Source organism: Hippoglossus stenolepis, chromosome 9 (genome assembly GCF_022539355.2).
Source record: "Hippoglossus stenolepis isolate QCI-W04-F060 chromosome 9, HSTE1.2, whole genome shotgun sequence".
Lineage (NCBI taxonomy): Eukaryota > Metazoa > Chordata > Actinopteri > Pleuronectiformes > Pleuronectidae > Hippoglossus > Hippoglossus stenolepis.
This window is the reverse complement of record NC_061491.1, coordinates 9084888-9106090: the sequence shown is the minus strand read 5'-3', so window position 1 is coordinate 9106090 and position 21203 is coordinate 9084888. Positions and strand designations below refer to the sequence as shown.

Below are 21203 nucleotides of genomic sequence, written 5' to 3'. Positions count from 1 at the left end.
TCTTTGAAAAATAAGGAAATTTCTAAGTGACCCCAAACTTTTGAACGGTAGTGTATATATATATATATATACTTAAACATATATATATGTTAAAGTTTGATTCTTCTTCAAACTCAAACAGAACAAGTTTATCCACACAAGAGATTTAGTTGTTCTCTCTCAGCCTCTGTGAACGAAAGAAAAAGCATCTGTAGCATCAGAACCAGAGTGACGTTCTGTAGCTTTTGTGCAAGACATGAAAATCATTCGCACACAACACAAGGGAGGTTAGACTGGTTCACTGACTAAATTAAATTGTTACGCTTTTGTTTTGCACAAATCGCTGAAATCTGCTCAGAGTTTGGATGATGACGGAACAATTATTTTTTGCAGCTGCCGTGACCTCCTCGGGTCTCCAGGAGCCGCAGACCCCTGCATGATGGATAAGGGACACTTAGTTGGACGCCTACTGGGACCAAACGATGGAACAATAAACATTAGGCAATACACAGAGAACGTATTGTTTTTGCTGTAGAACACTGCTGTGCACAAACTTGAGCTTTTTCCTTATAGTTATTTCAGAGGGCCCCTCATCATCACGTAGGGTGGAGCCTCGTGATCTCTGTGCCCCTGCTTGTTATTCCAACTGTCAGATATCACTTTTTGAAGTATCTTTGTGGGACTAATGATACAGGGCTCTTGCAGACATGCGTCAGCTCATGACATTTCTGACTCATTTTCAATCTATTTCCCAACAGCCGAAGCTTTCAAGTCGCCCCCCTCTCCTGTAAAACACTGACAGCACTGTCACGCCTCTTTGTCAGCCACTGTGGCCTCTTTGCAGTCTTGGAAGTTTACAAGGTCCCCAGGGGCAGGGCACATTAAACACAAGACAAAATGTGTGGTGTTAGTGAAGACCCACCACCGCCTCACCCCGACCCACCCCCCCTGGCTGGCTGAAACTGGGGTGTGTGAGGGTTTTTCCGGAGGCTCAGATGGAGGAGAAGGAGGAGCAGGGTGGGGTGAGGAGGGGTGAGTGAGTGAGGGAGGGTGATTGGGGTAATTACACACAAGCAGACAGCATATGCTTCTCATCAGTGCTCACACACCCTCCCCCCATAGAGCACTCTTATTTTCAAGCAGCAGCTTTCCCGGATAGCAGGAGAGATGCAGGAGGTGAGTGAGGACCCTTACCTGTCCCACTCCCACTCCATACACTCACATGGTCCTGCTGGGATTGCTTGTATCAGCCTGACTTGGTGCCGTCCCGTATCAGTGGACTTTTAATGAAGCAGCTATATGAGCTGCACCATGTGCTGCAGGTTCTGAAATGTGTTTGCACTCTGCTGTTTGTGTGATCTTTGCCAGTAAAATTTTGCAAATGAGAGAAAACTCAAATCACATGAGGGCACTTAACACTACATTACTGTCGTGTGTGCCTGGGTCTCACGAAGTCGGTGCAAACTTTGGCTTTGGAGCTGTTAAATGTTGCAATGGATTTTAATTACGCACAACAATTCAGTGAAAATGTTCAAGATTTCGAGACAACCACTGTCACAGAGGCAGATTACTTCAAAGTGTGTTTGATGAACCAGTACCTGGGTCATGGAAGGGGACCAGCACAAAGTTTTTGATGGGTCTCGTCCTCCGGCTCAGCGTCTTCTCCAGGATCCGCGAGGCGCCCTCTATCACCTGTTTCAGATCGTCGTACATGGAGCCGGTAACATCGAACACAAAGGCCAGAGTCGAGGCACTATCACCGGATCCATCATCCTCCTCAACCCGGGGCACTGCCAAGAGCCTGTGCGCGCTGATACAGAGCGCCAACACCAGGCACTTCAACACACCGCTCATGTTTTCAACTTGTCTTTAGATTTACTGCATCTGTCTGCTGGAGTGCGGCTTTTAAACTATAAGAAAGTTTTTTTTTAAGATTTCAAAGGGGTGGAAAAAACTCTGTGATTGTTCCAATCGGCAGAAAAGATCTCCAGAAGAAGACGCCTCAGCTGAAACGCATCAGAATCCAGAGAAAAATCCGTCCACAGGAGAACATCCGTGCGTAAAGTTTGGAGGAGCGTGTGGACTGGCTCCGCGTTTGAAAGCCCCTGGAGAGCTGGTGCTCTGACGCTTCAAACGGGGGCGGAGATGGGTATTAAAAGGTTCCCGAGACCCAACCTGATTTTTTTGTGAGTGTGTGTGTGTGTGTGTGTAACTCGACCCCACTGTGACTTCCAGACTTTAACCCTGTCCAACATTCCCCCTCTCACTCAATCCCTTTTTTTTCAATCCACTTGGGCCCCTGGAGACGCGGTTTTCAGCAGCTTTACGCACATTACCAGTGAGCGGTCTGAACTTCGGACACGGCGATAACATTGTCTCAGTAACAGCCCGGTTCTTATAAATAGCCATCGTTTATATTCAGCCGACACCAATCTAATTTTACACGTAGAAATATCCCCTTGGCATATGAATGGGTGCATTGGTGACCTGACGTGCCACACAGAAATGTCACTGTCCCTTTTATACTTTGTTGCTGATCTGGATACAAGTGTTATTGATCATTAAACGTTAGTCTCACGCACTTGAAGTTTCTCCATGACACATCTTGTCTAAGGAGATAAGATCTCACAGAGTGAGCCAGCCCCAGATCTTATGAATCTAAATAATTCAGTGTCTTCTTCCAAAGTACAGTGTGTGGGTTTATACTTTGATCCTCTGCCTTTTGTGCTGCACTTAGTTGCAGATGCTACATTTGAAACCCATATAAATTACAAAGCTAATCAGAAGATGTACCCCAAAGGACTGAGCCGTCTCCGGTCAAAGCTCAGGGCCCTTCCGTCCTCCTACTTCCATCTGTCGCTGATGAGGAGAACACGGAGAGCAGGTCTGAGCAGACACATGTGAGCACATGCACAGAGCCAGCAACCTCCACACACTGAGTCTCATTAATCCCCCCCATCAACAGCAAGACATTACAGTTTTATACACTTCCTTGTTCATTATACAAGTGCACAGTGCCGGCTTATACCGCAGAGCAAGCAGGCATTTACCATTCACTTTCAAAGCATAACAGGCACTAAAGCTTCACATGAAATTCTTCAGTTTTCTTGTAGTGGCTCAGTGCGATATTGGATTGAAATTTCCATGCAATAGGACGTAGGCAGTTGTGGATAAGTGACAGTCATTCCACAAAGCACCTTCTTAAATTATCCAAAGAATGGGTCAATTTAAAATGAAATACATTTTCCTTGACTACAAACACAGCAATAGAAAAGTCAGCCACTTAAATGCATTTTATTCTGTGCTCTTATACTGCTAATCAACAGATAAATGACATTTATCATTTCGTAAATCATCATTTGCATAAGGCATAAAATCAGTGAAGCTGATAAAACATCGTACTGCTCGAGAATCATCCGAGAATGGAAAAAGAAAAGGCATCATCATCATCATCATCACATGCTCCGGCCTCACACAGGACAAATACAAAGTGGACGACTGCAACCACAGAGCTCGCAAAAAAGCTTTACAGCCAGAGTTGATGTGTGTTTGTGCCTCTCAACGACCGGGGCTTTGTGTGTGCCGAGGGCGGGCCGCGACGCGCACAAAAGAAATAATGAGCCTCAATTCAGATGTAAGCTGTGAGAATTCACTTGTGTTGCTAGGTCGAGTCGTTCAAGATGTGGTGGCTGTGCAACACTAGACGCTGGTGCTCACGGGGAGGTGAAAGCACAATGGGATGCACAGACTGGCAAACATAGTAAAATCATCCATATAAAAGCTCCCACCTCTCCCAACACTCTTTCACAAATAAAAACACCGTTCTCTCAGGAAAAGAAAACTTCCGAATGTGAGAAACCAAAAAAAGAAACGATCCCACAATAGTAATAAAAAATACAGTGCAATACATTTCAACACGTTTTGATAAAAATAAAACTTCATTCCATATTTATGAGGAATAAATTCCCATAAATGCAGCAAAGCAGAAAATAAATTACAGTTATAGTTACATTATATTATATACACTATACTGCTTTGTAACTATAAGCTGGGGGAATACACTTTTCAAGATTTCCACGGGTTTGGAGTCTCTCTGCGTGTTGAAATAGCAGCAGCACAGTTCCTCTGAGCACTTCTCGTGCCTCCCCTTGACACAAACTGACATCTCTGAGCAAAGTCAGTTCCTTGGACTGTCCGTGGGGGAAACCACATCACTGTGGCTCGCAGACACGCTCGCACACGGTCCACAACACGCAAGTGTGCGCGCAGTGCCACACATAGCTGTAGAAACACAGATAAATGAGGGTTTTGCTGATATTTTTATAATCGTCCGTCACATCGGAAGATATTTCCTCACACTTGGTGGAAATGGAGACGAACAGCTACTTGACACAAATGCCATATGGCCGTGCGACAAAAGGTTGCAGTCCACGTCTGGGTGAAGGAGTTTGATGTGGCATCCTCCTGTTACAGGTGTGATGGTGCTGGACTGGCGTGTGTGGTAACGCGCAGGAGGATGCGGAGTTGGATCCATCTGAGAGGTTAGAAGAGACATTTCCATTTGAATAGAAGACATAAAGCGGCGTCATAACACCTGGGTGAGTTCGGAGCATGCAAGATAACCAGTGAGCAGAGCTACTGCGATACTCAAATATGTCTTCACAAGCTCCTTCCCTGTTGACAAAACGCTGAGCAGGATGTCAGCAACAATTGGCAGCGGCTGATGCATTACAATAGGCAGCGAGTGGAGAGGCTGTCTCGCTCTTCACTCAGCGCTGCAAGACTATTTGATTGCCAGCAAACAAGTGGGCCATTTGAATAATTCATAAGAACAAACCGGGAGCAGCTTCTTCATTTCGCTCTCGGCCCACGGACTACATTTCCTGTCTTTTATTTTCCGCTCTGATGAAAAAGGAATTAAACAGTTTTATCGCGCAGTTGAAGTGTGACCTGGGATTTGAAAATCACCCATGCAGAGAGGTTTGCAGGTAGTAGCTCATTAATACCCCACTCACCTTACATCCCTACACAAGTCCGTCATAGAGTGACAACGCCTGAACAATAGAGGGGTCGGCCTTCGAGCCCTCCTGAAACTCCTGCAGCGTCAGCTTCCCATCGGCATTCTGAGGCGAGAACATGAGACCCAATGTAACTGAAGGATGTTGATGCTATAGCACAGAGCGACCAGAAGGGGGCAAAAGAGTCTCTCAAGCTAAAGCCATGCTACTCTCCTTCTTTGCTGTTGGACTGATCTTTGGTTTATTGCACTTGGATGGTGGCCACTCTCTGCCAATATAAATCACGAAGTGCTGCTGTGCTGCCCACCTACACCAATGGACTGATCTTGGCAGTGGCGGGCTGACAAACACCCAGTGCAGGCTGCGTCTCATCTTTCACTACAGATGAGAGAGTGTTGGGGGCTGAGGGGGTGGGCATAGCACAGAGGGCTATCAGTCGAGGACACTGCTGTATATGTGATGTTTATAGACTGTGGGCAGCGCTGTGATGGCTGCGGCTAACGGCTCTAAACTTAACAGTGTACATGTCAGAGCCCTGAGGGAGGGGAGGAAGGAAGGCTCGGTCGCCTCGATGGTAAACTAATAATCATAACTGCACTTGTATAAATGTCAGGTCAGGTTTGATGTTAAACTGCAGAAAGTAACGTAAAATGATACAATAGCTATTGCAACTCCAGTGGCAGTTCTAGGACCGTTTTAAATAAGAGGTCATAAAGGGGCCACAATTTACACAGAGGGGCCAATTATATCATGTACATCCATGCACATTCCCTGATCAGTAAGGTGCACAATGAAGTCATTCCTTACTAGATGTTAGCTCTGTACTGTACATACAGTTCTGTACTGTACACTTGAAAGAAAGAATTCTTTAGCAAACTGTCATATTCGTTGTTAGTATTGTAAGTAAGTGATATTTTTTTAAGACTTCTGACAGGACAGGGGCACATCAGGGACCAATCAGATTCCAGCACCCCTGGTCCAGCAGCTGTATCAGAATATATTTTTTTCACATTTTTTTTATATTAAACTTCTAACCTTGTCCATCATCGCAAAGATACGGTCCACTCGTTTCTCTGGTGTGTTTTCATCCTCTGGCAGTTCCACGGTGTTCCCCTAAGATAACGGCAATATAATTACACATAAAAATCATTACACTTTAAACAACTAACAAAAGATTACAGGTTTAAATCTTTCGTGACACTTACCACCATCTTATATATGGCATCTACGATGTTCAACATCTCATCACGGGTAATGTAGCCGTCGTTATCGAGGTCGTATAATTTAAAAGCCCCTTTGTGGAGAAAGATGTTTAAATATATGGTTATTTTTACTGCAGCAGGGAAAGATTGACAACTGTTTCAGGTAGGTGAGCTCATGTTGAGATCTGAAAGCTGCTGTCACCTCAAAATGTAAAACAAAAGATTAGAATAAAATATATATTTTCATGGATTACAAAGCACATAGTCTTTCATGCCTTTGAAAACGGCGACAACAGAGTGGAGGCAGACTGCAGCCTTTCATGGTGGCTACAGTGGTGAATCTGGATCTAAATAATCATCATACTTTGTTGTAGATTAAAAAGTTAAGGTTACTGCTAAATTTAAAGTTTTGAAAAATGTAAACGTTTTTCTGGTGTGTTTTATCCTTAAGAAAAGGTTTAGTCACGACCCACAGCTTCTTGCAGAAGCCAGCTGTATCTTGCTAATAATCTTTTATTTGCTATTCTCTCAGAACCCAACAGTCCTCTTTCATATGCAACACAAGACAATCAATCTTAAATCTTTCAATTTAAATGTCAAGAAATAGGGAAGGTGGGTGCACGATCTTACATCTCAACTTCTCATCCAGAGTTCCCCGAGAAGTCACGGACAAAGCCTGGATGAACTCAGAGAACTCGATGCGTCCATCCTACAGAGCGACCAAAGAGGGAGAGAGGAAGAAATAGTGGACATGGGCCAGAGAAAAGATGAGTATTCTACTTCACACTTTCAGTATCTGTGCTTTCATGAACTCTTCTTTTCATCATGTCCTTCCTGCATTCTGCTGAAAACGGGGCCAGACGTTTGCTCCAAGTCGGCTGCTATGTTCTGCCCTGCACCTGGCTCTCTCTCTCGAGGCAGAAATATGTCACCTCAGGTCATTAGTAAGATGGATGCTACTGGCTTATAGTCTTAACAGTCATAGCCCACAAACATACAACCACTGCATATTGAGGATAAAGATGTTTCACTCCTTTTGGGCAGATAAATCTGTCTGACGGGGTAGAAACTATTCCTCGGTGACACTTGGTTCTTTTAAGCTTTGTTAGAGTCCCATGTACTGGATTGTAGCACACAGGCTCAAAAAATCCAATTAACCTCCCAAAACTGAGGCCTTCAGCGCTCGTCTGTGAGGCCACAGTTTGTGCAGCGGAGAGAAACGTCTGCTAACACGGACGAATATAAAACGAAAAACTCAGAGTGGCTCAAACGGCGATGATTCAGACCAAATAGTCACGTTATGACCTCCCGCCTCCAGCGACTGCATGAGACTCACTAAAACCAAACTGCTGCACACTGCATAAAAGAAATGCAATTCATATTCTAGGTGAAAACAACAGGTTGTGGACCACAAGCACTGCATACAAATTGGCTGGTAGTGGAGCCTGCAGGTCTTTGGTCAATTCATATTCTCAGATGCTATAAGAGGATTATGTTGCATCTCATCCTGCTACAACAGCTGCCTACCTGTAACCTCTGTGTCCAGCCATGTCAGTCAGTCAGTAGGAAAACACAAACACTTTTCATAGCCCGAGGGTCCGCAAACTTTATCTCCATCAGACATCTGAGCAGCCAGACATTGCTCAAGTCATGCATTGCTGATTGCATAAGTCATAAAAACTGTTAAGATCAATGCACTCTCTTAGCTGTGGGGTGCAGAACGCTAATGAAGGTCACAGATAAACATCAGACACAGGGGTTTTTCTGATCTTCCCGTCACAAAGCCTCTTAACTGAAGTCAATAAACCTCCCGGGGCTCACCAAGATCCCAGGAGCTGTTCATCCTCAGTTTGTCATCCTCAACACAAAGCGAATAATCTTGTACAGCTGCAATAAAGTGGATTACTTCAGACAGATGCAGCTTATTACAGTTTACTTTATCACCCCGTCCCAAATCCTTAGAGGATAACACTAGTAACTAGTACAACAGTTTTATTCAGGAAAAAAAAATACATATACACCTTATGAAAAAAAAAAATGTGTAAAAAGTATGTCCCTAATGTATTCACTATGTCACATAATCTAGTAGGATAGACTGCTAGGTTACAAGTAATAATAATATAATAATAATAAAACCAATAAAGCTTTATTTCTATAGCACTTATCTGCATGCAGAGTGCCAGTATACATGCATGGTCACTGCACCACAACTTAAACTAGCAAAGCTGCCAGCAAATGCACGACTAAAGTTAAAAATCAATGAAAAACACTGCATCAGGAGACACCACCAGCCTCACAGTAGACGTCATTAGATTTAATCTCAAGCTTAAACGACAGCGAAAAACAGTGTCAGAAATTGCTTGCCGATAAAGACAGCTCGACAACTAACTTGTTACACCATCTGTGAACCATCTGGGCCTAAACTGTTAGACCCATGTCGCCAAACTTTGTTGCAACAAGCAACAATGAATATTCTCGTAGCAAGAGGGAGCCAGTCTAATAAAAGACGTTGATGCAAAACATCATGTACTTATCATTATTGCCAAAATCCCACAAGATATCTAGATTGTCAATATCGCAGCCCCTTACACTCGGTTTTAAAAAATATTTTATTTGAACTAAGGGTTCAAATAATTTTTTTTACTATTGATGCTTCAACCGTAGTTCTCCTTAGATCTTAACAAATTAGTGCCAATGATACTGTCTTCAAAAATGGGTACTTTTGAGGACAGAATCATTTGTACTGTTGCAATATTGACTGGAAAAAGGTGCATATAGTTATGTTATCAAAATCCTCCATTTTGTGCAAAAATATATCAGAATTCTATTTGTGCTAACATTAAAGAGATACAAAGATCAATCATGAATACAATAAATCATTTGTATGCAGTGTACACTGAAGATAGAATTTATTTGGCATAGAATTGTATAAGATGTCTAAATCAAACAGCATTCATTTAAAAGAGCTTTGAATGTACATGTGTAGCTCTCTGTATCTTTTGAATCTGTAGCCTCCAGTTCAAATGAAAAGGCCTCTGGAAGAATAGGAGCAGCAAAATGAAAATGATTTCCACATCATGCTGCCCTTTTTATTCGGTGCAACCCCCTGGCTGGCCGGAGAGAAGCAACTGCTCTTCTCACAAAATGACTTGACCTCAATAAAGACCCCTCGCTCTACCCTCTAGCACATGATGCCTTCAACATAAACTCCCCCACAAAAACATGCAGTCGGAAACTATTTATCTGTCATTCTGAAGCAAAAGAGGTAACAGAACATGTCAATCTGATTACAAACCTTATTTTCATCAAAAACATTGAAGACAAAGGAGGCAAACTTTGTGGGGTCTCCGAAAGGGAAGAACTGCTTGTATATCTTCTGAAAGCCCAGAGCGTCGAGCTGCCCACTGGGACAATCTTTGATGAAGCCTTTGTACCTGAAACATAAAGCACAGATAGAGATTATGTTAAGAGTTAAACACATATTAAAGTGTCAATAATGATGATAGCCTGAGGCCACATTCCCAGTTACACAGCCGGCATCACTCAGTCTGAAAGATCCAAAAGGTAAAGTGCAAAGCTATTTGTCTTGTTCACAGATAAGACAATCGCCTTAATCCAATAGCAAGCCCAGAGTGGTTGGCTCTAATCAAATTACTCTCTAGTCCTCTTTTGATATTATGCGTGGCTGATAGATAAGTCTGAGAGCTTCCTCTTGCCCCTGGAAATGACATATCTAGAGAGCGACTTAACATCTCTATTAGCCTAAATATAGAAGCATTTCATAAGCAATTTCAAGCGCAGTCACTCAAAGGTAGGTAGTTTCCTTGCATGCCCTCGTAAAGGAACACAGCAGCCTCAGAGACCAACTGCACTGTCACACGTCAGGGAGCAAGGGAGAGTGTTAGCCTTTACGAAAATAAACGCCAGATAAAGAGTCGGAGAAGGAGGAAATAATAACGGTGGTTATAAAAGCATTGCAAAAAGCTTTTGCTCTCGATCAACAGCAAAAAATGGCGCAAGTTCTCACAGGGGAGCACTGCATGTTCGTCTCTGATTCATTTAAGGCTGCTCCAAATGAAGCAAGACTGTAATTAAGGCCAGAGAGTGAGAGTGTGTTCTGATGAAGAATGAAGGTCGGCAAAGATCTTTTCCACTGACGTTCTGGCTCCTCACTCCTCTTAAATGCTTTATTTTTAATCTGCCTGGGAGATAATGAAGCCAGCTTCGTCTCGTCAAAGAGACGGAGAGAGGAGCTTTGAGGAGCAGCTGGGAAAAGGTTCAGCAAGTAGGGAAGCAAAGAAAAGAGCAGAAGCATGTAATTCTCACATTTAAATTATCTGGAGATGTGCAGGAAAATGAAAGCCTGGCTCCATATAATGCAGAATACAACCTAATTGGTATTCAAAGTGCAGAACACAATACATATCCTAATCCAAAGCAGACCCGTTTCACCTGAATTCTTCAATCAGTTTTTATGTGTGACTGTGGAATACCTGGAAACTAATATAAAAGGCTGAATGATACTGTACCATTCTCTATAGCTTATGTGTAGGTGCAGAACATATATACTTATATCTTATATCTCTATACAGTGTATATGCCCTCAAATAACCACTGTTTGATTAGTTTTGGCAGTGAAGACAATTGGTACTCCATCCACCGTTTATTATTACTATATTTACTAGTAATATCTTATTGTTTTTGTATGTGTGATGTTCTTGGCACAGTGGGACAGTGGTTAGCACTGTCGCCTCACAGCAGGGAGGCTCCCGGCTCCTTTCTGTGTGGTGCTTCCATGTTCTCCTGTGTCTGCATGGGTTTTCTCTTTGTACTCCTGCACAGTCCAAAGACATGCAGATGAGGGTTAGGTTAATTGAGCCTTTTTCAGACAGGAACTGTCAGAAAATTTGGGTCGAGACATTTTTAGGAGTTTGCCTTTCACATATGAAAGACACAGCAGGAGATTGTCTGGGTCAGACAGTTTCGCAACAACAGAAAATTCTCTTTTGAAGTTTTGAGTCCGTAGCATGTTAGAATCGTCATTATTGCGCCCAATCACTCGCAGTGAATCCTCCGGTAAATGTGCGGGTTCATTCTAACATTTGAACATTTGCTCATTTGAACATTATTCCGAGTTTTTACAAAGGGGCTGTAGACAGAAAGTCCACAGCCTCTGACTCTGACATTTACATTCTCACATACAGCCCCTTCGGAGAATTTCAGAGATAATTCAGTGTTCAGTGCATGTTTCATGCAGCTTCGGAGACTCTAATTTGACCTGCAATATGCTGGTGACCTGTCCAGGCTGTACCCCACCTCTAGTGGGATGGATGGATGTGCTGTTATTAATTGTCATTTAATTTATAGTTAATTTTCAAATTTACTGTTTTATTTGCTCTTCGTGATATGTTTTTTAAGATCAAAATTTAGCTCTAAAACGTCCCAAAAATGTCATGAATCTTATTTAATTCAATATATTTTTTAAAGGATTTAAGGGATTCTTAAATTATTATACTATGTTACATGTTTTTGTGAAAATCTTACTGTTGCTGAAATGTTCCCTCTTCTATAGTCACTTTATGAGGCATGGACTGCCCATAATAAGAATAAATGTTCTGGTTACCAGTGCGGTTATATAAACACAACACACGTACACTGGTACAGTAGATAAAGTATCAGTGTATACATGTTTGTGTAGTGTCAGCTGTTCAGCTGTCATGATCAGAATCTCCCTCATTTGCTGAGAACACATCATGTGTGAGAAGTCTGAGTTGGTGACACTTGGTGCTAAGACACATACACTGTCAGACTGTACTTGAAGCGGTGTAATAATGCAACCACCCACTGTACTTGCGGGGACATAGAAGACGTGATATTGTGCATCAGGCGCTACTGGGGAGTCAGCATGAAGATACCTTATTTATCACTGGCACCGGCTCCTGATCCTTGGCATCTAGCGTGGTGGCTCGCTAAAGAGTTGTGCAGGATGTTTCTCCTGCTCATGCCTGGCTGGCAGGAACATCCCTGCGCTATGGCATTTTTGCTATTGATTTCAGGTGAGCCTCAAGCATACTAATGATGTACCCTTAGAGGAGAATTAAAAAGGGGGAACGGATTTAATGCACAACACTGGCATTTATCTAACCCTGCTAATTCTTCTGTGTCTGTGCCTGTGCTCTAATTACACGCCATCTGGCATTTCCCCTGGTAAAATTCCCTCTCATCCCTCACACTCAGCCGTGTTGATTGCTGCTGATCTTCAAGTGAGGACTCATGCAAACTTTCCTGTGAACGACAGTGAGAGTGATGGTGAGCTATCTGGCTGCACAGCCGGGAGGGGGTGGTGTGGGGGAAGGTTAAGAGGGACGAGCGAGGGGGGGTATTCCGCCCCACTGCACTCAAGCAGCCCTAGAGACAGGCCAGCTCTGAGGCTCTGGACCTGCCAATGCCCAGTGATATCTAATGTTGCTGCTGTGTGGCTGTGTGGCTGTGAATGTGCCATGGCTCCTTCCCCCCTTAAAACATCGACTGGCTCTGGAGGCAGGAGCTCTTTTCATGCATGCAGAATTAGGGCGTGAAATGCAAAACCGAAGCAGGAGAACTCAAGTGTGAACACGGAAGAGTGATCACTTTATTACAATGCTCCCTCTTCTGACATACACTATTCCTTTCTTTTTTTTCCATTACCAAAGAAACAAAAGCCCAGCAGCAGCATGCAGCGAGCAAAAGCAATGACTACCCTCTTGCTTGAGTCATCTCTGTAATGAAGATGAACTCTCTGTTATCCGTGTGCCAGCAGCTATCAAATTGTGCCCTCAGAAAAACACACCTTAACAGTAATGATCACTCTTACCACAGCACTGTGACTTATCCTGGCCCAAGGAGTCTCCTTCATGTGTTTGTTTCATTTTGATGTATGTAAGAACATGTTACAATGCTGTGAGTGCAGGCCGGGAGCAGACAAAGGCTACAGCTCTACAAGATTATGCTGGTGCAGGTCACGCTGACTAATAGGTACAGAGTCTGACAGGAAGGTTTACTAATCGCCATCCTCGTGGAGCCTGTGAGGCCATGTAGTCATTAAGAGCCTGAAATTGAAACAACCTTCTGCCACCACCATTCTACTGTTATCAGACGTCCCTTTTTGCAAATAGACTAATAGGGTTGTTGAGGAATGCATCATGGAAATGTTTGTATAAGTGTCCAAAGTCACTCAGTCTCCGTAGGGTTTCAAAGTCATTCTATTTTCAGAACACTTCTGTCTTCAGGGTAGTGTGATGGAGATGGCTACACATTAACTATCAAACCAACTGTAAAGACACTATAGACTCCGAAAATCAATCCTGGGCAAAGTATATTAGTATGGCTTATGCAAATGGATGGTCAGACCCTCTGATTCCTGTGAGCACCACCAGAAAACACGCAATTATAGCTGCAAGCAGCATTGAAGGGCCCTTGCACCTTTCTGCACGTCAGGGGCAGTGCAGATACTGTGCTGTCACCGCGAAGAGCTGCAATTCAGAACCTAACATTGTCTTAACATCAGACTGACCTAATGTCCAATGCCCTAGGATGAGTTTGTACGAGGCTTGGAAAAGACAAAAAAAATGCATTAAAAATGGCGGACTTCCTGTATATATCACAGATATGAACACTGTCATCTTGCACATTTGCAACCAGAGTCTGCGCTGTAGGGGACTGTAGGCAGCCACCAGGTGGCAATCAAGAAACGTTGGCTTCACTTATGGAGAGCTGCCACGTTGTCCATCTTTATATACAGTTTATGGGGCAAAGTTAAAACATCTTGCTTTTTTTATTAAAACTGCTAGGGCGTGCAATCGAGCTATTTCAACATGCCCATGTGTGTGTGCCATAAGATATACAATTTTTCGCCTGTCTGTAAATGTATTGAGAGTTTTTGAGCACGTTTAAGCCCTCAAAAAATAAATCAAAAGACAAAAATTAAAAGAAACAATAGGGTCCTTGCATCATTCACATTAAGAATAAGAGAACACACTTACCATTGCTGCACCTCTTTCTCCGTAACTGTAAAATAAATAAAGAGTCACATTAGTCAAAAAAAAATGGTTGTCCTTGAAAAAAGAAGCTTGCTGTTAGAAACAACACAGGAGCCAAGTAGTAGCATCATTCATCATCTTGGCCCACTCATTTCTTACACATATCTTTTGACTTGATCAAAAATATTCAACTGTGTCAACAACGCAATTATCGGAAAAAAGCCACATTTAGCCAAGAGTGTGGAATTCATTAGTTTAAGCCCATTATGAGATGAATAATCATTTCATCTGGTCAGCACTGTCGAGTGGGAGTTAACCCCAGGGAGCCGCAAAAAGACAAACAAGGCTAAAGGAATGAAGGTCAGCGGCAGATCTAAGAACGAGAACAGTTTCGGAGGTGGGATGTGTTATCATGCCCACACCAGCACGTTTGTCTGCCAGTATTTAATCAACCAGTCCTTCATGGCTTCCCCTTGTCTCTTCATTTTCTCTCAAATAACCTACGCAATTTTCAGCCTCCTGGCCCCTGAGGTTACTAATGAAAACAAGGGCTGGAAATCAATAGCATTAGTTTAATCCGGCGGTCCTATGAGAGAGACTTTCAGAATTCATGCTGCTCTACGTCTAAAGACAAATGTCAATCTACTTCAACTTGTGTTGAGCCTGAGGCAAAGCAAGAGGCCTATAAATACAGCAAATAGCTAGTTAGTTAATTGATGATTTCCCCTTCTCTAATGTGTAACCTTGAGCAGTCATTGCCATGGTTACTAGAAAATATACAACCAGGGAAAGAAAGTAAACAATGTGTTTCAGGCTCCATACTAGTATGTTTTTGTGTGAAAACACCATTTCTGAAAACAATGACTGTCCATAGGAGTGTTATGGCTCCATATTAGGTCTAATCCCTGTCCATACTAACATGCCTGAAAACTACTCATGCACAGTGGGCATGCGCATGGCTCTGTAAATAGAAATTGCTCGAGTAATTGCTTTTCTCCTGTGCATCTAATCAGTTTTATCATTGTAAAATGCAGAATTTAACTGCTATTAACAAAGAAAACAGGGTCAGCAACGCTTTTAATGAATTATCCATGTTGCAAGCTACACTGCTATCTGAGGATCAAGCTGGTTGTTTCTTTCCAGAAGAAGGTCCTGTGATAGGAGCCTGACTAATCTCCGAAGGCTAGGTTGTGACCGAAAAGACCCAATCAGCATGCGGTTGTGAGTGTCTAGGTCATGGTTTCCAAACATCTACGTTTCTGCCCATCCAGACTCAAACGGAGCCCTGGAATTTCAAACTAAAACTTGGCCAGCAGTGTCTCTAAACTTCTTCTGGACACCAGACGAATCCATAGCGCAGTTAATGCATTTTCAAAGATAAATGTAGTTGTAAAAGTTTAGCCTCAGGCTTAAGCATTCACTTGCCATAAATTAGATGTTTGAATCTTATTACAATTATCCAACACTCTCACACTCTGAGAGACTTCGCAAAGGGGTAAAAAGGGATTTTGGTGAACACTTTACCATGAGAATTACACAGTTGTCAGAGTAATGGAGCAGAATTATATGGAGGCAATTGATAAGGAGGCCAGGGTCAACTTTCGACCAAGCCACCATTAAAATGGCCTCAAAAGTCAATGTAGTCAAAAATTGAGGCAATTTACCATGGCTATGATTTAATAAAAAAATGTATTACATAACTAAGTCAGAGGCAATGGGCAATAAATGCAATCAGCCAACTGCAGGGCCCTCTCTGCCCTGCAGGGTCTCCTCGAACACATCCAGCTTGTATTCTGTCACTGGGAGCCTCTTAATGGTTTTGACAACTCACAAAATCATTGTGTTATTACATGGGTTTAGCCTACAGCCTGCAGACATTTTAATAGGGCTGCTGCTCTCTCCCTGTGATGTCGGGGTGGATATTTAGGCACGCTGTTCTGGGTTGAAAAGCACTCTCTAAAGTACAGGTGAGGCTGCCACCGTTTTCCACAGTTTTCACTCAGAAGAGGAAAAACACTGGCCAGCTGAAGCCTTTGCACGAATTTGGCCATGACAGTGTGTAATTAAAAATATATGGTCATAGTAATTTTCTTTTGAATATGTCCACATTTACAAACTGAACAGACCTTAATTCTGGTCCTGGCCTTGCTGGTGGCTTGTCAACACACAGGGCATTATTTACAGGGGGAGAAAACACCCCACTCCTTCTACCATTCAAACAAATAAAGGCACATAGGCGTAGAGAAACTTACCAACTCCCCAATCTGTCACGAACCAAAGGAAAGTGTTGACTAAAATGGCAGACAAAGCTCCTCGTGGGAGAGCAGGAGGAAGAGGCAACAGGATGAAGGCAGAAATGATAGAGTCTCAAGTCAAGCAAACAACAGACCGAGGGAGAACGATCACGCTGGGAGAGAAAGCTCTGTGCCCCTCTCAGCAGTGCTAACCAGATAAGATCCTAATTATACTATTCCATTCCCTGCTCAAAGAGGGCAATTAGGGAATAGAGCAGAGGGAGATAGGGTGAAAGGGTAAGAGAGAAAGAGCGAGGGAGAAAGACAGAGAGAAAGAGAGGGAGTGAGTAAAGGACAGTAGCGAGCAGCCCAGCCCAGCACGAAGCCCAATCTTCCTCCACAGTAATTTCCTGCCACAACAGCCTTCCAAGGTTCTGCTGTGGATAGACTCGCCACACGGAAAACACTGTCATTAAGCAGCCAATGGATGACTACTCCCACCCACACCTGCACACTGTACTCCTCAAATAATAACAACAATAATAATCACGCTGTGCTCCAGAAATAAGCAATGCAGTGATTAATATGGTGTCTTCCAAGCAGCCATGGTTGTGGTGATTATAAATGTGATCTCTGCTCAAATTTGATGGAAGCTGTGGTGGAAAGATTATAAACATGATTTGTCCAGCAGGAGATCATCAATAAATAAATAAGCTGCAGCATGGGGAGAGAAGCTAATGCTGCCAATCTGCAATGACCTGAGAAACAACTAGAATCCATGTACTTGCAATGTTGTGGTCAGGCTTCAGGTTTTTATGTAAGTGTCTATGCAGAAATTCCACTTATAGTTATGGTATGTAAGACAATACATGAATTCATGGAGTCAAGTTATATGTAATCAATCTATCTGTCTATGTATGCATTTATCAAATATTTACATACATAGAGCATGGACTACATATTAAACCACATGCTCATCTCGGAACCCCCCCATCCCAACTTGATACAGCCGATACAAACAGCCATCTCCATATTCATAAATCCCTTCAGCATGATTTAAAGTTGCTGATTACAACTTTTGCCAGACCTTAACCAATTGCAATTTGCAACACACCATTTAAATGTAAATTTAAATCAAACAGGGAGCTAACTCCCAGCTGACGTTTGCTTGTAGCTCTGTTGTATCGATAATGAGAGAATGATGTAGCATCATCTCGATACATCCCAACAGGCAGGGCTTTTTATAAAGCCTGAATGGAACACAGTGGGTTCCATACAGGCTTTATAAATATGATTCAAATATGATTTGAAAACTGTAAAATTAAAATAAATATTAGGAGTTCCTGTATATTGTTTTACCTATGGCCAGAATGTCCCTGAATTCTTCTAACTGAAAATAGTTTTTGCAGAATTTCCTTTTTAATGAGAAGCCAAAAAAAGGGCTGAAGGTACTCACAGTAGGTTTTCCTTGTCAACTCCTCCACCACCTCAGGCTTGAGCTTGCTGTTTGATTTACCCATGATCTTCAGCTCTCCTCCCCACCTCCAAATCCACCTTGGCACGAAGCACCTGTCACTACCTCCTCCTCGGTCTGCTCCTCTGCCAAAAGCATACAACAAACGTGGGCCGGTTTAGGTGCAGTGACACCGGTGGAGTAAAAGAAACACACTTTTGTTTTGGTTTGAAAGAAGAAAAAAAAATCCCATTCAAGCTAAACAAGTCTATCGTCCTGCGTAGTTCACTCTAGCTGTGGCCACGATCTGCTCAGTCATCGACCCTGACACTCCAGACAGATGAGTCAAACCCCAGGGGGCCCTGCGTGAAGAGAGGCCGGCACGTCGTTGAGCCTATATGAGTGCGACTGAGCGCCTATGTGTCCACCTCATTCCTTCACAGCAGTCCGTGGGCGAGGAGTGGCGTTCAGATACGTTGCTACCTTCATCCTTGGATACAAGAGTCACTCAGTGGCTGGGTTAAGCACGCTCACTCCCCTCACAGTCATTCTCTGTTCTTCTCACTCCTCCCACCCCTCCTTTCCCACCACTATCTCTATTGCTCAGGGTAAGTTACTGTAGAGAAGAATCCCCCCTCTTGACAGCTGAGATAAGGAGATGTGTAAACTCAAATGAACAGAGCTCGTCTTGGATGCACCCCGCTGCACTTTGCACTCTCTCAAAGCGTCCGCGCTAATCCGTGGAATGTATACAGACATAACCGTCTAAGAAAAAAATTAAGATTCAGTAATAATTTACGGAAAGCAAGAAGGAGCCAGGTCTCGACATAGCACCACAGTTGTCGATGCCAGCTGAACAGCGAAAGAAAAAAGGGGATCTGGTCCTGCTCTTAAAATAAGCGCGTGTGTGTGTGCTGTATACCGAGCTCATGGGTGGATTTGAAGAGTGACAGTTTTCTTTTCTGCTCCCATTCTGACTCATAGCGCTGCCTCCTTGCTGGCCTCACGACAGCGTGGTATGGTGATCTCCCCCCCCCCCCCTCTCTCTTTCTCTCTGTCACAGCAGACAGGAGATGGGAGATAATGGAATTTCTTTGTATCACAGGCCCTGGCATTGGCATGCACTGATGCCTCACCACAGCAGCTGTCTGAGGGACACAATAGGAAAACTACTGTACGCACTGGGCACCTTCACTGGGAACATCTGTTCTTCACGTCCATGGCCTGTGATGTCCTTTTGAGAGGTGGCACGCTGGGGATCACCATAGTTTGCTCAAGCCTTGTGGTCCCGGGTGTGTTACTTCAACTCTGTGAACATTAACAGACGAGAGAGTGGTTATAAAAGAAGTGACAGACATTTTGACATATTTGACACAGCCTATGTGTTCAGGGCAAATGGATCGTGATGTCACCTAGAGCCACAGACGCATGAGCACTTGACTGGAAAAACACTCACACAACAGACACGACCTTTCCTCCTGTCTGCCAGAGCTGCTGAGTGCAGCCAGCAGGCAGCAGGACACAGTGTGGAGCAGCAGCTAGTCAGTGGCGTGGCTGTACATCAGCACTATTTCATATCTGAGCAAATGAACTGTAGTGTTAAGTCCAGTCCAGTCTTTATGGAAACAGGTGGCTGAGAGAAAACAACCCAACTCAAACACATGATGACACATTTTAAAGGATGAATGGCTGAAGAAACACTGATGAAAGTGCGTGTTGTTTCTTATATTGGTGGTGAACAGGAGAGAACTGGGTTCAGCAGTGTGGGATGTTGCCTGGCAGCACCATAGCAACACAGTTTATGGCTACAGTGCCGTGGCTACCGCTTTGCTAGTCATGGAACTAGCTACGTTACCCACGCTGCTTCTTCTGGTTGACTGATATAAGAAAATAAAAAGATAATAAAACACTTAGAAATGTATGAGTTTATAACAAATGAACAAGTATCCGTGTGAAGCCTCTTCGGGGGGTTTTACCTGAGCTCCAGAGGCGGACAGTCGCAGTACAGGGGAGTCGCTCCCGGAGCCGCTGTCCACTGTTTGTCTTCCTCCGCCGAGTTCCGGAGTGAGCGGCTCGCTGCTCCGCGGTCAGCCCGTGTGCGGAGCTCTGATGCCGCCGTCAGCCGGTGACGTTGCTCCCGCTGCTGCCGGTCCCGACCAACCCTCGCTCGGCGCCGCAGAGACACTGACGTCGCGCCGCTCGCACACTAACTCTTTGTGCTTCGGAGCGCTCACACGTGTCACGTCCATAGACTGTATATAAAGAGGTCATGTCGCATCCACTGAGCAGCCCGCGCACATCCTCAGGATTGACTCCGAGGCGCGTGTGCCTCATTATAAGTTAACACTAGAGAGATCTGGTGCTTGACCTTTTTATATTTTTTATAAGCAACAATCTAAAGTCTGTAGTTTTCTACTTGGGTTATATCTTTAGTCTATGTGGCCAGTGGCGCCCCTACACTTTTTTTTAACAGGGGTGGCCAGACGAGGCCCCTGAAAATCTTGGAATGGCACTGGATAGAGTCCATGCCTCTGCTAAAGCCCAGCAGCCCCCCCAACCAAACCACATCTTAGATCTCTCCCTCCTGAGTTTTATTTGGATCTGCACCCAACTGTATACACTTATAAATATCATTCCCCTAATGTGCCATTTTCATCAAGATCCATGGATTATTCTCTGAGAAATCAAAGACAATGTTGAAAAATGCCCTATTGTGCATAATTTAAAAACAAAATCCTGGATTAGCCCCCTGATCCTGGCCTGTACCAAAATTGTATGAGTTTATCAGTGGCTCCTGACCCACCCCAAAACAACATGTTATGTAAGATCTGTTTAGTAGTTTTTTGGTAAACCTGCTAACAAGCAAACAAACAAATGCAGACAAAAACGAAAACCTCCTTGGTTGAGGTAAGACAAAGCCATAACAGAATTTAATGTATGAATTTATGCTATATTTGAAAACTATGTCAATATGAAAGTTAATGTTGCAGAGCTAATGGACAAACTGACAGTTATATAGGATGGTATAGCTGATTAATGAGCTTAATATTGTGTTTTATCTATAATTAAAATTGATAACAATACAGTAAATAATATTCATTGTATTTATACATTTTTATTGCTTAAAAGTTGGTATTAAAGGGAGTTTGAAGCAATTTAGTATTTCACTTTTATTTAATTAGGGGAGATAAGACTCAAAATGAATGCAGCTTGTTTTTATTCCTTAATGTGTGCCAAGTTAAAAAAATATTATCATTCCCATAATCCAACGCAATGCTGCTTTTCATTTGTCTCCGACT

The 21203-nt window shown here is 43.3% G+C and overlaps 2 protein-coding genes across 4 annotated transcripts in view; both read right to left on the bottom strand.

Annotated features, from left to right (window-relative positions):
• Nucleotides 1-2345, bottom strand: part of hmcn2 (hemicentin 2) — a 48262-nt gene extending 45917 nt beyond the window's left edge. Inside the window, exon 1 of the mRNA XM_035165673.2 lies at nucleotides 1578-2345. Coding sequence (XP_035021564.2) covers nucleotides 1578-1833 — 256 coding nt within the window. The 5' untranslated portion in view covers nucleotides 1834-2345. The remainder of the gene's footprint in view (nucleotides 1-1577) is intronic.
• Nucleotides 2346-3257: 912 nt separating this feature from the next.
• Nucleotides 3258-20198, bottom strand: LOC118115534 (neuronal calcium sensor 1). 3 transcript variants are annotated; one of them, XM_035166745.2, is made up of 10 exons: nucleotides 19881-20198; nucleotides 19087-19212; nucleotides 17908-18050; nucleotides 14221-14245; nucleotides 9495-9633; nucleotides 6830-6908; nucleotides 6203-6291; nucleotides 6033-6110; nucleotides 4995-5102; nucleotides 3258-4513 (listed from the first exon to the last, which is right to left on the bottom strand). In XM_035166745.2, the coding sequence occupies exons 3-9, from the start codon at nucleotides 17969-17971 to the stop codon at nucleotides 5004-5006; spliced, it is 573 nt and encodes a 190-aa protein (XP_035022636.1). In that variant the 5' UTR covers nucleotides 17972-18050; nucleotides 19087-19212; nucleotides 19881-20198; the 3' UTR covers nucleotides 3258-4513; nucleotides 4995-5003. The 3 variants fall into 3 exon arrangements, with proteins under 3 accessions (XP_035022636.1, XP_035022635.1, XP_035022637.1); XM_035166744.2 differs by having other exon boundaries at nucleotides 19094-19212; nucleotides 19881-20197; XM_035166746.2 differs by lacking the exon at nucleotides 19087-19212.
• Between the last annotated feature and the right edge of the window lie 1005 nt (nucleotides 20199-21203).

Bases quoted from the DNA above. Each gene is read 5' to 3' on its own strand.
- LOC118115534 (XM_035166745.2), bottom strand. From the start codon at position 17,971: ATGGGTAAATCAAACAGCAAGCTCAAGCCTGAGGTGGTGGAGGAGTTG. The intron at 14,246-17,907 runs GTGAGTACCTTC...TTTATTTTACAG, and splicing joins GTTGACAAGGAAAACCTACT to TTACGGAGAAAGAGGTGCAG. The intron at 6,909-9,494 runs GTTTGTAATCAG...GTCGCTCTGTAG, and splicing joins ATGTTTTTGATGAAAATAAG to GATGGACGCATCGAGTTCTC.